General features: G+C 45.1%; 1 protein-coding gene across 3 annotated transcripts in view; it reads left to right on the top strand.

Annotated features, from left to right (window-relative positions):
• XYLB (xylulokinase) overlaps nt 1-17,364 on the top strand; it is a 53,781-nt gene extending 36,417 nt beyond the window's left edge. The window contains exons 16-19 of one of the 3 annotated variants that reach the window (XM_036094251.2): nt 5,201-5,259; nt 6,369-6,456; nt 9,085-9,170; nt 14,004-16,227. In XM_036094251.2, the coding sequence (XP_035950144.1) occupies nt 5,201-5,259; nt 6,369-6,456; nt 9,085-9,170; nt 14,004-14,081 (311 nt within the window). In that variant the 3' untranslated portion in view covers nt 14,082-16,227. The other 2 variants (XM_036094250.2, XM_036094252.2) reach the window with 2 other exon arrangements.
• The last annotated feature ends 385 nt before the right edge of the window (nt 17,365-17,749 follow it).

Genomic DNA, 17,749 nt, shown 5'->3' with positions numbered 1-17,749 from the left:
TATATCACACATCTAAGTGGTTTTGTATTTGGCTTTCATCTTTGCTTCAGGACATCCTTGACTAATTCTTTCATGTAGAGGTGGGGGTAAGGGGAATGGTCTCTGACTGTACGAAAGTAGTTTAATTTTGCCTTCACACTTAAATGCTACTTTTATAATATGTGGAATTCTGAATTCAAAGATCATATTATTTTAGAACTTTGAAAATAATGTTCTTTTGTCTTCTGACTTTTAGCGTTGCCAGTGAGAAGCCCATCTGAATGGTATTTTTTTCCTCTACAGAATCTTCTAGAATCTTCTTTCTTAGGATTTTGGAAATTTCTCAACTAAAGTCTGGGTATAGGCCTTATGCCTTCATTGTGCCGAGCACCCGCTGGCCCCTTTTGCCTGAATATATCTGACTTTTTCTACCTTGGGAAAATTTATTACATCATTTCTCCGATGATTTATTTCCCTTCATTTTCTCTGTTCTTTTTACTAGAATTCATATTAGGCCGGTGGTTTCCGACAGAGGTGATTTTGCCCCCCAGAGGATTTTTGATGATATCTGGAGACATTTTTGGTGTCACAAACGGGGAGTGCTCCTGGCATCTCACTGGCAGAGGCCAGAGATGCTGCTGCACATTCTGCAGTGTGTGCAACAAGCCCCCACAGCCAGTGATTGTCCAGCCCAAGTGTCAGCTGTGCCCAGCTTGAGAAACCCTGCCTTATGCAGACCAGATGTTGGCTCTCTGGCCCTAATTGCACTTTGCTTTATTTCGTCATAGAACTTGTCACTCTCAGGGGCCCCTGCCTGGCTCAGTCGGAAGAGCGTGCGACTCTTCATCTTGAGGTCGTGAGTTCGAGCCCCACGTGGAGTGTAGAGATGACATAAATAAGTAAATAAAATTTTTGAAAAGTGAACTTGTCACTCTCATGCTCTATTTTTAAATTTATCTTTTTATGGTCTGTCCTCCCTCAACTAGAATATGAGCTCTCTGAGAGGAAGAATCTCATCTGTCTTGTTAAACTATCTATTCCCACTTCTTAAACCACTACCAGGTGGCAACTGGGCTCTCCCTAAATATTTGTAGACTGAATAACTCTAAAAGGATAAATGAATTCTGTGTCTTCTAACTTTATTCTTTCTCTTTCCTTATCACTTTAAATCATAGGGAATTTCCTGGATTGTATCTTTCAGGTTATTATATTAGATATGGCCATGTTTATTCTACTGTTTAGTTTTTCCACCTAAATTTGTTTGTAATCATATATCTTTTTTTTTTTTTTAAAGATTTTATTTATTTGAGAGAGAGAGTGAACACAAGCAGGAGGGGGGGCAGAGGAAGAGGGAGAAGCAGACTCCCTGCTGAGCAGAGAGCCCAATGTGGGGCTCTATCCCAGGACCCTGAGATCATGACCTGAGCTGAAGTCAGACGCTTAACCGACTGAGCCATCCAGGCGCCCCTCATATATCATTTTTTTTTATTTTTAGAACTCTTTCTTGTTTCCCAGTTCTTCTTCGTAATGGTTTATTCCTTTTTATGGATTTATACCCATTCAAATACACCAGAGGATAAAATATTGGCATTTTTTCAAATTTGCCCTTTTGTTGCCTGGGTTCTTTTCCTTCTGAGGTAGTCTGTTCACATTGATCTTTCTCTTTCACACCATTGATTTTTCTCAACTGTCTTGGCTGCGGGTTCGTAGTACTGAATGAGTAACTGGTTCTCAGTGGAGACAGCAAGCAAGGTCCCTCCTCCCAGTGCCCCCTACCCCCGCCCCGCCTGCCCCACCCCACCTGCCCTTTCCAGGCTGGGGAAGTAGATGGGGTGACAACAGGCAGATTTAAGTTGAAACTTGTGAGCACTGTACAAGCGTTAAAGTTGGAGTCCTCCCTACGAAGGCTCTCCACATGCCAAAATCAGCAGGTTTTTATTCTGGTTGGAAGATGAATGCAGCTTATTTCTATGATGGGTGCATGTCTGTCCCTTTCCACGTCTGCCCAGGCAGCTCAGTGGTACTCCAAGTTCTGATTCCCCTCAGGCCCCCCAGGCACCCTCCCCAGGTAGCTGCTCACTTTGGCTGGAGGGCAGTTCTTTAGCTTGAGGTCAGATGCCGCTGCTGCTCAGTGGAAGTGGGTAGAGACAGACAGGCTCAGAGTCTTGCGTTTTTGAAATCATCGGTCTACTGTCAGTGCATGAGTGTTCCCGTATCCCCACCAACATTTAGCATTAAGCACCTTTGACTCCTTTGCTAATCTGAGGGATGGATGTAAACTAGTATCGCAGTGTTACTTTCATTTGCATTTTTTTTCATTAATAATGACTTTGAACAGCTCTTTGTAACTTTGGTTTTTTTCCCCCGTGAATTGGCGGTTTTTATCTTTTACCATTTCCCCCGTATTGGATTTCCCATCTTTTTCTTAACAGTTTGCAGGAGTTTATCAGATACTTCGAATATTACTAGATCCTTGTCAGCTTTCTGTGTCGCAAGCATCTTCTGTCATTTGTCTATTAACCTTATTTATAGTGTTGGCAACTGAACGGAGTTTTGATTAAATTAAACCTGCCAATATTTCATTTTAAATTTTATGCTCTTGAGATATTGTTGAAAAGGTTTTCCCCTCTTTCAGTGCCACAGAAATTTTTTTTTTTTTTTTTTGTACATTTTGTACTGTTCGTGTAACTTCCACATTTAGGACTCTGATCCTTCTGGAGTTCACTTTTGTGAATGGTGTAAATCGGGATCCGGTTTAATTTTTTTTCCGCATGGTGACCCAGTTCTCTTTTCCTCCATTACTTGTAGTGCCTTCTTTATCATTTATCAAGTTTTTATATATATGTGGGTCTCTCTCCCCATCCCCTTTTCCACTCCATTGGTTTATTGGTCTGTTTTTGGGACAAACTATTATTATGGCTTTGTAGTATGTATTAGTTGGCCAGGTCTGCATAACAAAGTACCACAGACTGGATGGATCAAACAACAGGTATTAATTTTCTCACAATTCTGGAGGCTAAAAGTCTGAGATCAAGGTGTCAGCATGGTTGTTTTTTCCCGAGGTCTCTCTCCTTGACTGTGTCTTCACATGGTTTTCCCTCTGTGTGTCCTAATAGACTGTTCTTATAAGGACAGCAGCCATATTGAATTAGAGGCACCCTAATGGCCTCATTTCAGTTAACTACCTTTTTTTAAAAATATTTTATTTATTTATTTGACAGAGAGAGACACAGCGAGAGGGGAACACAAGCAGGGGTAGTGGGAGAGGGAGAAGCAGGCTTCCCGCGGAGCAGGGAGCCCGATGCGGGGCTCGATCCCAGCACTCTGGGATCATGACCTGAGCTGAAGGCAGATGCTTAACAACTGAGCCATGCAGGCACCCCAGTTAACTACCTTTTTAAACATGTATCTGTCTATCTCCAAATACAGTCACATTCTAAGGTACTAGTAGTTAGAACTTCAACATATAAATTTTGAAGGGACACAGTTCAGCCCAAAACACGTCTTAATGTCTAATATAGCAATTCATCCCCTCACTTTTCTTTTTTCAGTGTTGTCTTAGCCATTTATGGATCTTTATTTTTCCATAAATATTTTATACTAACTTGATTCAGTTCCTTAAAAAAAAATCCAGTTGGAATTTTTATTTAGGTTGCATTGAATTTATAAATTAGTTTGAAAAAATTGACACTTTTATAATGTTACTTCAAATCCAGCCAAGACCGTGGAATATCTTTTAATTTACTTAGATACTCCTTTTTGTACTTTAATAACATCTTCCATTTTCTTTCTCCTCATAGAGGCTTCTGAATTCTTTGCTAAGGTATTTCCTAGCTACATTATATTTCTGGTTACCATTGTGAATGGTAATTTATTTTCTATCACATTTGGTAATTGGTTATTGCTAGAAATGCCATTGATTATTGTAAGTTGACTTTTTTATATCTGGCAACCTTATTAAACTTTAGTTTGCCTATTTTTAATTTTTCTAAGTAGATAGTTTATTGTCTGTAAATAATAATGGTAGTTTTATTTATTTTCTTTCAATCCTTATATATTTATTTATTTTTCTTGCCTTATAGGCATGGCTAGTAAAACTAGTACTATGTGACAGTGTATTGGATAGTATGAGTCTTTGTTTTGTTCTTACTATTAACGATCTATTGCTGTGTAACAAATTACTTCAAGACTTATCAGCTTAAAACAACAATGAACATTTATTATCTTACATGGTTTCTGTGTGTCAAGAATTTGGGATTAGCATAACTCAGTCATTCTGGCTGAGGTCTCTTCTAAGGTTGAAGTCAGTATGTCATCTGGGGCTGCAGTCATCTGAAGGCTTGACTCGGGCTGTAGGATCTGCTCCCCAGGTGGCCAGCTCACACGGCTGTTGGTAGGAGTCCCCAAAGTGAGGGAACCAAGAGAGTGATCTGCAACAGAACAGGATAGAAGCCTCAATGTCCTTTATGACCTACTCTTGGAACTCACACTCCACCATTTACACAATATCCCACTGGTCACAGGAGTCAGCCCTATTGACTGTGAGAGGGAACGACATGAACGTAAACATATCTGGAGGCAAGGATCATTTGGAGGCCATTTTTTTGAGGTCTGGGAGACACACCAGTCTTAAAGAAAATACTTCTAAATGTTTCTATTAAGAATGACATTTGTTAGGGGCACCTGGGTGGCTCAGTCGTTAAGCGTCTGCCTTAGGCTCAGGTCATGATCCCAGGGTCCTGGGATCGAGCCCCGCATCGGGCTCCCTGCTCAGCGGGAAGCCCGCTTCTCCCTCTCCCACTCCCCCTGCTTGTATTCCCTCTCTCGCTGTCTTTCTCCCTGTCAAATAAATAAAATAAAATCTTAAAAAAAAAAATTAAAAAAAAAAAAGAATGACGTTTGTTATAAATTTTGGATAGATGGCCTTTATTAATTTAAGTAAGTTCCCTTTTGTTCCTGGTTTGTTGACAGATTCTTTTTTTTTTTAATGATTTTAAAAAAATGAAGACAGTAAGAGGTCAGTGGGGCAGCAGCCTCACAAACAAATTACTTGTGACAAGCCTGCATGGACAACGCCAGCTCTGGAGCTCTCCTTGAGTCCTGTGTGATGAGCAAGAGGCATTGGCCCAGTATAAGCCCTTTGTGGCTGAAGAACTCTAGAAAAGTCTTTTTTGTCTTGGGGAGATTGTTACAGCCATCAGTGTTTTCTTCTTCCTTGCAGTGCCCAAGACAAAGATTTTGGCCACTGGAGGGGCATCTCGCAACAGAGAAATCTTACAGGTATGTGTTGGTGATAGGCCAAGCAGTAGGACCTCTTCCATGTCTGTTACTTCTAAGAGCCAGACACTGTCCAATAAGGACTGCCTCTGTTCCCACTCCTGCAGATGTCTGACAGTCAAGCTGTCACATCATGGGGCTGCCAGGGTCTTACTGGGACACTGAGCATTTTTGGATGTAGCCTGAGGCTGTATCAACTATTGACTTATAATATACCTGTCTTAGGTAAGATTCTCTAAAAGAAGAGCCTGAGATGGGAATTCTTCTATAAGTGGATTGTTGAGAAGGTGCTCCCAGAAGAGAATGAGGGGGGCAGGTAGCGCCGAGGGAAATGATAAGCAAGAATGTGATTTCAGCTTCGGTTCCATCCCATAGGGAAGATCTGAAACGTGAACTGTACCACAGACTTGGTTCCACCTTGGGTAAGGGGGCCAAGTGGCTAACCTGGAGAGAGGTGAGAATAACCTCCTATGAGAGGCATCCTCTGTTCAGCCAAGAGCAATTCCTTTGAGGAGGGGCAGCTGTAAGCCATTAGCAGCCGATACTCACAGCATCTGGGGGAGAGATGCACAGCAGTCCAGTAATGGAATCCAGATGGGGCATCAGTGGCATCCACTGTAATATTTACGGTCAACTAAGACTCCCAAGTCTTTTCCATGTGAGCTCCACTGAGTAGAGGTCCTCCATTTTAAAATTATGCAATTTATTTTGGGGAGCTAAATGGAAAAATTTATCCTTATTCCTATTAGACATGTCCTCTTAGTTTGGGTTTGTTTGAGCTTGTTGACATTAGTCTCTACCTCCAGCCATCTCCACCTTAACCATTTGCTAAGTATACTTCCTAAATCTTCCTCCTTGTCTTTGATAAAATGGTTAAATAGTGCAGGGACAACCTGGAGAGCTGTGGCCCTCCACTAGAGACTTCCCCCAGATCATCCTGACTCTATTATTATCAGGGTGGCATGGCTGAGTATACTTCCTTTAAGGCAGTAGAGGTGGAATGGAAGGCATCAGAAGACACATGAGGAAAGAGAGCGTAGAGCATGTGTGCCAAATGTCCGTGTTCCCCCCGAGGAATGGCTTACTACAGTATGAACCTTCCTCCTTTCCAGGTGCTTGCAGATGTGTTTGGTGCCCCAGTGTATGTCACAGACACTGCCAACTCGGCCTGTGTGGGCTCTGCATACCGAGCTTTCCACGGTAGGTCGAGGGATGGGGAACAGAGGCTTCTGGAAGAGTTGGGGCACTGGCGGGGCTGAGGAGGATAGAAAGGGGAGATTGGAATGTTCCCAGTCTTTAGGGACATTGGAGTCTTGGGCTTTAGTTTCATTTTTCTCCTCCCAGCAGGCAAGAACCAACCCAAACCTTCTGTTCTTTTATTCTGTACTTAAAGTGGGCAAAGAAAAGTAGGTTCCTAACTGAATGAGACTTGGTCATGGGCAGGCTCAGCACAGGGACATTGGGAAAGAACGCAGGACATGCTTGAGGGCACATGGGTGTGGGTCTGGACAGCTGGTGGGCAGGAGAGGTGGATGAAGTCCAGGGCCATCTTTTCAGCAAATGCAGGAAGTGGAAACAAAGCTGAAGGCTTCAGAGCCAAACAGTCCAGTACCCTGGACAGCTCCATGGGGGCCCATCGCTCTGATGGCAGCCTCGCTGAAACTTGGACCTCCCCCATCTAGGCAGGTTCTCCTGGGAGCTGCCCATGCCCACAAGGGGCCCATTTAGTCAATTTGCCCTGTCCCCTGCCTGCTCAGACTGCTCCTCCAGCTGCCCATTTACCTCAAGGGCTCTGTTTCCTCTGGCAGTTCTCTTCATGCATTTACTCTTCACTTTTTAACACACCTATTTAAACTTACATGTTTCTATCAACACTGAGAATTAATCAGGGACCAGATCCTTCTCTTAATAATTAACCTCTCACTCTTTTACTCCCCTCCCTGTCTACCCTGTCTTCCTCACCCCACCTCATGCCACCTCCTGTGTCAAGATCACTGGGTAATTTATTTCCAGGTTGTGTTTTTAATTAAACTTACATCATATTGGCTTTTATTTGCACTTCCCTATGAATTCCTCTCTCTCTTCCTAATTCCCTGCAGTTTCTTTCTCCTTTTTCTTTTCCATGATAGTTTTGTTGGACTCTACAACCTAGGTAAGCTTAAGAGGGAATTCAGTAGGTGATAATTTTGGAGGCCTTACATGTCCAGCATGGGCTTTGTTTCACCCTCCAAAAGAATGCTACCTTGTGGGGTGCCTGGGTGGCTCAGTCGGTTAAGCATCTGACTTTGGCTGGGATCGAGCCCTGCATCCTGGGATCGAGCCCCATGTCGGGCTCCCTGCTTAGTGGGGAGTCTGCTTCATCCTCTCCCTCTGCTCCTCCCCCCCACTTGTGCTCTCCCTCTATCTCAAATAAATAAATAACCTTAAAAAAAAAAAAAAGGAACGTTACCTTGTTTGGGCAAAGGACTCTAACTTCAAAATACTTTCCCTCAGCACCTTGAAAATACTGTTCCATAATCTTCTGGCCCTTAGTGTTGCCCATGAGAAGCCCAGAGCCCACTTCCCACTCCTCCTTCTGCTAAAGCGGGAAAGGCACTGCCCTTCTGGGACTCTGCTGCTATGTGGCACTGCGTTTCTTTTTTATTTTTCCTTTTCTGTGCCTGTTGCGTTGCCAGAGGTTATCTGGGTACTGCCCACTCTGCCCTCCAAAACCGAAGCCCAAGCTAAGTCCAAGCACACCGGTCCCCACCCTGAGGTGTCTCAGCCACTTCACATCTGTTCTCCCCAGCTGCATCCAGGCTGAACCTCACACATAGGCGGTCTCTGAATGAGTGGCCAAGGGACCAGTGTCTTTTGATTGGTCTCTCTGCTGGCCCCCCCTCCCCCACCCCGTTCCCATGCAGCTCTGAGCCGAGATATCCCAACATCTGCTTGGAAACCTTGTGTCTTGCCCGGGCCCTGCCTCACTCGCAGTGGTCCTGTGTTTCCCTGCCTATCTGATAGTACTCCTTAACCAGCCTAGAAATTCCTCACTTTTCCTGCCCCCCACCCAGCCCGACAGCAGCCTCCCTTCCTCTCCAGCCCCACGCTCATTTGCTTGGGGAGTATTTATTGAGGGCCTCGGGTATGCAGGCAGTGTGCGAGGCCCCAGGGCTCTTCTGGAGACCCAGTCCCTGGCTTCACAGAGCTCTGGGGGCTCAGCAAGGGAGGGACCTTAAATCTGGGGCCAGAAATTGTACGAAGTTTCTGAGGACAGCTGATGGTACTTAGGGGTGGAGGGTTAGGGAGCCTCGGAACAAAGGACATTGTGAGCGGCAGCTGGTCTGAGAAGAGTGTAGGTCCGTGAAGAGAGGAGACCGGGACACTGGACACAGTGAAAAGGCTCTGAGGTAGAAGGAGTCCTAAGAAGCCTGGAGTGGCTTCGGTGCACTGAGCCCTGGGGAGTGGAGCCCGGTGAGGGAGGAGAGGCAGGTAAGTCCTCTTGTCAGATGCCAGGGGCCCGCCGCCCTGCTGTGACAGGTGCTGTCCCGCTGAGCAAGACAAACTAGGCCCTGCTGGGGAGAGGTCTGCACATCAAATTTCTCTCTTCTGTCTCTCTCTTTTTCTCGAACAGTTTTACTGAGGCACAATTTATATGGCATAAAAGTCACCCAATTTTAAGTGTACAATTCAGTGATTTTTTAGTAAATTTACTGAGTTGTGCAACCATCACCATAATCCTGTTTTAGAATATTTTATCACCCCAGAGATAAGATGCTATTTTCAGTTAATGTCTTCATTTGCAACATGCACTGATGTGAAATGAGCTTTCCCTTCTGGACCTTGCAGCTGGAACAGACGTGCCCTTTTCAGAGGTTGTGAAGTTAGCCCCAAATCCCAGATTAGCTGCTACCCCAACCCCAGGAGCTGCTCAGGTGAGAGACCATCAGAATTTGGTCATAGCCTTTGCATTGTGAAAACCAACCACAGTTAGCTCTTGAGCAACATGGGTGACGGGTGCCAATCCCCTTGCAGACACGAAAATGTACATATAACTTTTGACTCCCCCCAAAACTACTAATAGCCCACTGTTGACCAGAAGCCTTACTGATAACATAAATAGTCAATTACTACATATTTTATATATTGTATGTGTTATATACTGTATTATTAAAATGAAATAAACTAGAGAAAAGAAAATAATAAGCAAAATGCATTTACCATCTACTCTATCAAAAAAAATCCACCTGTACTTGGACCTGCACAGTTCAAACCCATGATGTTCAAGGTCAACTGTAGGTTCTTTTTTTCCAAAAGGTAAGTTTTGCTCTGTCACTTAAAGTTGATGTGTTCAGCTAATGGGGAAATCCTACTTTTTGGTTTTTAATTGTCAGGGTAACAGAGCAAAAGGGAGCCAGGTTGTCAACTGAGATTTATAGATACTGCTGATTTTATAGCCCCAGGGGTCAGATCGATTGCTGGGTGTATCTTCAGTGTTCCATATGCCTCAGGACGGGCCCTTACATTTCACGGGTTACAGAAGCCACAGAAAGACTCTGTCACTTAAGCGTAAGAAGTGCCGCGTTTCTAGCCCTCAGATCTGAAGTCTGGATCCAAGGCAGGTGTGCGGTTCCCCAGGCCAGGAAATCCCTGGGAAGGCAGACCCCGCTTGTTACAGCTTGGGTTCTCTGGAAAGCAGACCCTGAGATGCCGATTAGGGTGTAGGACATTTATTGGGGGTGCTCGTGGGATCTATATCTGTGGAGGGGGAAACGAGGAGGCAGGATGGGGCAGAGGGAGGAGGTGAGCCACAGGGCAATCTCCCTGGAGCCCTCAGCCAGTCCTAGAGGAAGTTATGAAGCTGGGCTGACTCTTTGGACTTTAACCTAGCTGGGGTGAGGGGGCCGGGCCGTTATACCTTATGTCAGCCAGTCTGTGTATGCAGGCCACCCCAGGATGGGGTAAGGCAGCACTCTCTAGCCAAAGCCATCCCCAAAGGGGGCCGTCAGCCGAGGGCTGGGAGAATAAAGTCTTCATTCTTGAAGGGCAGTGTGGGTGGTATGGCACAGCCTCCACCGTACCTCTGTTCCTGTTCCCAGAAGGTTCTTGCAGCCCAGCGGCAGGGCTACGCAGACAGAGGGCATTATCACTGATGTAGCAGTCAGTGTGAACTTCATGCTTGCACCAGGTTTCCTTGGCCCTGAAGTGCCACTGGATGATGTGGAGTGGGCCCAGGAGGATACTGTGCACACGCTGTGTCTGCATCAAAACTGAGTGACCCCAAGCTTAGGAAACTCCCAACTTACAAAGGAGCTGCAAGCAGGTCTTCCCAACCTTTGCCCTCGAGGGAGACATTATCTGTACTAGCCTGATCAGCAAATAAATTTTCCGTCTGCCCCAGAGGACGACTCTATCTCTATCTTCCAATGCTACTTGCTGTATAAACATTGAAAAGATAGTCTGCAACAAAAGCTGTCACCAGTCACGTAGAAACACCATGGAGAATTGTCTCCCAACACATCTGGGAGCAGAAGCTCCCAGTTTCCAGGTGACTACATAACCCACACGCATAGGTGTGCCCAAGCTTTTATTACTTTGTCCTTATGTCGTGTGTCCTTACCTTTAAGAGCCAACTCAATGCAGTAGAAAGACCCTAAACTGATAGAAAGGGCCTTTGGGTTTTCATTCTTATCCAGCCTTTCCTTCAGCATATGACCTTCATGTGACCTTGAACAGCATTTCTCATCTCTGAGCCTGTTTCTGCATCTGTGAAGTGGGACAACATCTGGTCCTGCCTACTTTTAACCCACTCATTGTGAAGTTTGGAAAGACTCCCTAATTAGAATGGCTTTATTATGTAACAAGAAGTCTGAAGGTAGTTGTGGGGCTGGTTCCGTGGTTCCACAATGTCAGGGCTCTGGGTCATAGTCCCTGCAATTCTACAGATCAGCAACGGACAATGGCACCCTGAGAACCACCTATGTCATTTCCAATTTTCTAGTAGTCTCATTAAAAAAAAAAAAAAGTAAAAATAAATAAATGACTAAAGATATTTTTTATCTAATCCAGTATGTCTGAAATATTGCCATTTCAACAGGTAATCAATAAGAAAAATTGCCAATGTGCTATTTTACATTCCTCTTTTTTGTATGAAGCTTTTGAAATCCGAGGTGTATTTTGGATTTGTAGCACTAGTCCCAGTTCAAGTGCTCCCAGGCTTATATGACTTATGGCTACGGTGTTGGGTGGCACCACTTTAGATGTGCTCTCGATGATCACAGGATGTCTTCCGCTTCTCCAAACATCCCGCTCCCCCACCACTGTATCCATAGGCAGGAATGAGAGCGTGGCATTGGGCAGCCCCTCCTCATGCACTTCTTGCTCATCAGGGAGAGAATCCTGGTCTATTTCTCTCAACTCCCCCACCAGACGGCCACTTGGTCATATGGTCACCCTTTGTTGTAAGAAAGGCTAGGGTAGGTTCTGGCTCCTTTGTCCTCTAGAAGGAGGCCCACGAGGGAGAAGGTAGCTGGGAAAAGCTTTAGGGCAGCTGCACCTGTCTCCTTATAGGCAGCAAACACTCTGTGTGTGTCCCCCACCTTCCCTGGCTCGCCCATGATCAAAGTCACTAAGGGCTCCTGGAACTCCGTACCCGTCAACCCAAGTGCAACCTCAGAATCCTTCGTAACACCAGGTTGCAAGCAGCAGCAGTCTATGACTGTTGGTGTAATGACCTATTGGAGGACTGGTTTGTAAACTTGGGAGCAGGGGAGCATCCTCTGTGTTCTCTCTATGGCACATACAGCAGTGGTTGTGCTCAAGTAGAAACTCAAAACTGTACCAGTGTTTTCTCTCGGCTCAGCTGAATATTGCAGTTTCCTCCTGACAGACGAGATCCAAGCTCCCCGTGAGTTCTCTGTTCTCTGTCTCCTTCACCGAGTGGCCCCAGATGTGCCAAGAGTGGGCCCTGGGTGCAAAATCAGTTACTAAAGTTTGGAGCTAATTAAGCCAAATGAAGGAGTGGGATTAGAATGAGCTAGTAGTGGCGTTTGTGAGTCGCAAGGAAATCTGGGTCCCTTGTCTGTAAGACACCATGTGCTAACCTGAAGTGCCCACATTTCTCAGGCAAGGCTTATAGAGTCACAAGTGAAAACAGCTTTTTTTTTTTTTTTTTTAAAGGAGGGGGGAAGGAAGGTTAAGAATGTGGTGTTGTGAGGGGTGCCTGGCTGGCTCAGTTGGCGGAGCGTGGGACTCTTGATCTCGGAGTTCTGAGTTTGAGTCCCACGTTGGGTGTAGAGATTATTCAAAAATAAAATCTTTTTAAAAACCTTTGTCCCTTATTGGTTTTTGGTTTTGGTTCATTACCCAGCACACTGTATATATAATTCTGTAGCCCACTTAAAAAAAAACAAAACACTGCAGTACAACATGAGTATTTATATTCTTAAAAATGAGCATATACATTATTTTTAATGACTGCATAATATTCTGTCTGGCTAATGAACCATAATTTACTTGTGCCTTTTATATGTCTTAGAGCAGTTGCTTCTAGTTTGCTTGTTTTTTTTTAAAGATTTTACCAATTTACTTGAGAGAGAGAGAGAGAGAGAGAGAGAGAGAGAGCGCGCACAAGCGGGGGAGGGGCAGAGGGAGAGGGAGAAGCAGGCTCCCTGCCGAGCAGGGAGCCTGACGCAGGGCTCAATCCTAGGACCCTGGGACCACGACCTAAGCCGAAGGCAGACACTTAACCGAATGAGCCACCCAGGTGCCCCTCTAGTCTTTTAATTACTGCAGTTGAAATTATGTGGGTAAAAGGTTAACAAAACCTTTTCCTATTCTGCATGAGAATTTGAACTTCAGTTAAATTTCTAGCTCTGTTTCCTTTGGAATGTCACAGTATTGGTACACAGCATTGCTTATGTAAAAATGGCCTTTAATTAGGGCACTGCATCTGGAGTGGGAAAACCATATATACCTGAGGGGAAGTCATACTTAGGGCTTCCCTGCGTCCAGTGACGTCTCATGGGCATGTGTCTTGCCTATGGAGTTGTTACAAGAGACACTCCTGTGTGGCATGAGGTTTCAAAGCCAGGGTGGTTCTTACATCTGTATGATGTGGGTTTCACCTCCTTGCACCTGAGCCGTGACATGGGGGGCAGGGAGACCCTTTCCTGGACACTTGTGCCAACCGCTATAAGGACCGCTGCGTGGTCTTTCATTGAAGAGAAGCACTGCAGCCACTGTACCAACTGGTATGTTTCCCCAGTGTATCCTGTTGAGGGCCAGGGTGTGACGCAGGGTAGTCTTAGGAGACTGGACGGTTAGTCAGGTGTGGCACCCTACATTTAGGATGGTTTCCTTAGGAGAGCTTTGCAGAAGTAGAATAAATGGGTCAAAGGCTAGGGGCATTTTCAAGCCCTTTAATACCAACGTACAGTCAAGTTGATTTCCAGAAGGGTTGCACCACCAGCTTCACCAGCTGTGCGATAAGCCGGCATTTCCAGGTACCTTCACCAGAATTTTTTAAAATTTTGTAGATTTGATAACAAATTTTTTAGTCCTAATTTGCATTTTTTGAAAATCTTAAAGTGTAGGTTTGAGAACTATTAGCTTTTCCTCTTTTGAGACTTGATGCTTCCTTTCCTTTGCCCAGCACAAACACTTAAATTGCAAGTAAATGGGATGCTAAATTTTAAAAATTGCAAGTTGCTAAGAGATGAGAGGCATCTCTCCCTCCCCATTCTAAACTGCTCTTTCTGCCCCTCCAGGTCTACGAGGCCCTTCTCCCGCAATACGCCGAGCTTGAGCAGAGAATCCTGTCCCAGACCCGGGGGCCTCCAGAGTGAATTCCTCAGGCCCAGGCACCCCTATTAGCCCTGCCTGCCCAGGCTCACTGATCCCACTTTGAGCCATGCTCCTCCTGGACAGCAGGGATCCTCTTCCCTGTCCTGAGTGACTCTGCCTGCCCACCTGACTCCTTGCGGTGCTCCAGCCCTGCCCGGGACCACCTGAAACCCACCTTAGCACATCTTCCTGAACATAAATGGGCTGATTCTGTGCCCTTGTGCCCGGGGCAGGAAAGCATCTGTCTTTTCCTGTCCTTTATCTTGGGAGGCAAGATAAAACAGTGAGTCTGGGATATGTCCAGTAAAAATTGTGACTTTTCCCCTTTCAAATGCAGAAGTAAAGCTAATATAGGGACCTAATCAGCAGAACAGGGGAGACAAAGCTATCCCCCATACCCCCACCCTAGCAACCTCTTCCCCAACTCTTGACTCTTTGGCTACTTCTCCTCAAACTGTAACCCACAGCCACCTGCCCCCCCCATACTGTGACCCTGTGGTCCATCCTCCCTCCTCCAACGCTGACCCCCTCAGCTGCTTCCTCGCTCCTCATTTCAGTGTCTGAAGGGCTTCCTAGTGTCTTCCTTTCTTGTCTTCCCTGTGCTAACCCCTCCATCAAGTTTTTGCCCTTCTCACCTTCCAGCTTCTGTCCCCTCATCCTCTGTGATCTCTCCTCCCTCCCCATGCCCACCTTAACTCATTGCCTCCCACCCAAAAAGCTTGACAGGGCTGATGACCAAGCTTCCTGTCCCCTCCCATCAGCTCTGCCCACAGGCTGCCTGACTCCCTGGCACACGAGACCACTTGCAGGGGCCCTCTCCCAGGTAGTACAGGGCAGCACCTCCCTCCCTCCATCCCTTCCTTCAGGGAGCATTTCTCTAATTCTGGATTTTGTTGATTCTTTTTCCGGGGTGTCATTTAACATATTCTCTATCTTCTGTATTTCCTATAAATTGGTGATTGGATCTAATACAGAGCTCCTCAACCTCAGTACTATTGACATTTGGGGCTGGGTAAGTTTTGGTTGTGGGGGGGCGGCAGGGTCATTGGCCTCGACCCGCCAGATGCCAGTAGCACGCCCTCCCCAAGTCATGAGAATCCAAAATGTCTCCAGGCATTGCCACATTATCTCCTGGTGGGGATGGGAAGGCAAAATTGCCCCTGGTTCATAACCACTGACCTAGAGGCTTGATCTGATGCACGTGGGATTATTTCCCTTTTTATGTCAGACAATTTCATAAAATGGTGTTGTGTTCTTCCATTGGGAGGCACATATGTCTGGTTTTATCTCATTTGGGGGATGTTCAAGCCCAGCTCCATTAGTTCACTAGGGATACCGTTTTGTTATTCCTCTTCATTTATTACCCGGGATTCTTCTGTGTGAGAGACATTCCCTGCCCAATTACCCAAAAGAGCTAGGAGATGCTGGATAAATACTTTCCTCTGTTCACCAGTTTTCAAAACAATGGGTTGATTCCCAAGCATCCTCTAACAGCAAGTAGGTTTTTATTTTTAGTGTCAATACCATACATTTAATATATTTTATGTATTTTAATCCATTACAGTAATTATTTCTGTCCTTGTCTTCTTTTTTGATAGTCATTCTTCCCAACTTTTCTCCTGCTTTCCTGAGCTTTCATTCCTTCTTCCTTACTGATAGTAATGCTCTGTGTAGTCCTTAATTATTGCTGGTCCCCAAATTTTTATCCTTATCTCTCTTTCTCTCCCATTCTATCCTCTCTTGTTGGATAATTTCATCTCTTCTTGGGTTTCAACCACTGCTTCTATGCCAGGAACACCCAGACCTATGCTTTCATCCAGAACTTTCCTTGGAGTCTATTAGAATTCTCAGGGGGGTACTTCAGACTCCACTTATCTTCCCTTGCCCTTCCCCAAACCTCCTCTCGTGTTCCTGTTTCAGTGAACTGGCACCACCGTTCATCCATCCATTCATTGAAGAACCCAAACCTCAAATGCAGATGTCCTCTCCCTTTCCCATGTCAGATCAGTCACCAAGTGAGTTTGGTTATTCCTTTGTTAACTCCTAAAGCAGTTCCTTTCTCTCCTTCCCTCCCGTTTTACTTTGGATCCTTTTATTCCTTGCTCAATGTATCACAAAAGCCTACAAATAAAGTCCTGTGTGATCTGCTTCCTGCAGAATCCCTCAAATTTTACCTCTGCTGCAAGCCCTTGCCTAAACTGGAACTTCAGTTAAACCAGACTACTTGTGGTTTCCATCCAGAGTGGAAAAATGCTGCAAACCAGGTCTGGGACCTGGTCAATCAAGGCAGTGGAGAGGGGGACGTCAAAGGAAGAGGTTTAGAAAATGAGTGGGACCAGCAGCATCACTTCTGAGAGAGATGAAGTCATCTTGAAAGGAAGTGGTGTCCCTAGCAGGCTTGGTGGATGAAGGGGAGAAAGAAAGCAGAAAGCTGAAGAAAACAGCCTATCAATAGCAAGTCAAAGATTCAGAAGAAAATGGACAACTTTCCCACCCCTACTACCTAGACATTACTCATTAAAGAAATTTTACATTGACCAACAGAAAAAGATTCTCTTGGACCAAGAAACAGCGAAAGCCACTCAATCAATCCATTTCCCATTTTACCTCTGCCCTCATAGAGTTGCCTGTTATTGCAAGCATGTCAACATAAATAGAACAAGGAATTCACTGTGTATACAAATACAGGAAGAAAACAAAGAATCATAACTTTTCAAGCTGATGAAATACTCCAGAATAAAGAGAACAAAAGAGAGTAAACTGTAACAACCCTCCAAACATGAAGTCTAAATTTTGAAACAATTGTGGATATGAAAGATACCACAGTTCAGAAAATTTAAAACTCAGAATAAAAATGAAAAAGCGGGGGGCGCCTGGGTGACTCAGTCATTAAGCATCTGCCTTTGGCTCAGGTCATGATCCCAGGGTCCTGGGATTGAGCTTCACATCGGGCTCCCTGCTCAGCGGGATGCCTGCTTCTCCCTCCCCCTCTGCCCCTGCTTGTGTTCCCTTGCTCGCGTTCTCTCTCTCTGTCAAATAAATAAAATAAAATCTTTTAAAAAAAAAAAAGAAAAAAGAAAAAACAGGGCGCCTGGGTGGCTCAGTCGTTAAGCGTCTGCCTTCGGCTCAGGTCATGATCCCGGGGTCATGGGATCGAGCCCCGCATCGGGCTCCCTGCTCCGCGGGAAGCCTGCTTCTCCCTCTCACACTCCCCCTGCTTGTGTTCCCTCTCTCGCTGTCTTTCTCTCTGTGTCAAGTAAATAAATAAAATCTTAAAAAAAAAAATGAAAAAGCAACAGGAATATGTGAAAAGAGAAATGACCAAGCTTGGGAAACAATTTGAACAAAAAATTAAAACCATCATAGATATGAAGACAAAATCACAACATATTCAAATAAAAATAGAGATGACTACAATTACAGTAAAGCATATAGAAGTTGGGAATGTCAAAAGCTAAGACAGCAAAAAATACAGAGGAAGAGCTGAAAAGGTCCAGAACGAAAATGATAGGTAAAGAAGAAGTAACACAGGCAAAATTGGAGCTCCCAGAAGCTACCAAAAAAGAAGACTGTGGAATTGCTTAATACTTAAAACTGCCCCAGGAGAGGGACACCTGGGTGGCTCAGTCAGTGAAGCGTCTGCCTTTGGCTCAGGTCATAATCCCAGAGT

Source organism: Halichoerus grypus, chromosome 1 (assembly GCF_964656455.1).
Source record: "Halichoerus grypus chromosome 1, mHalGry1.hap1.1, whole genome shotgun sequence".
In the NCBI taxonomy this organism is placed as follows: domain Eukaryota; kingdom Metazoa; phylum Chordata; class Mammalia; order Carnivora; family Phocidae; genus Halichoerus; species Halichoerus grypus.
Note: the sequence above shows the minus strand (reverse complement) of the source record. Positions and strands in the feature narration are given on the sequence as shown.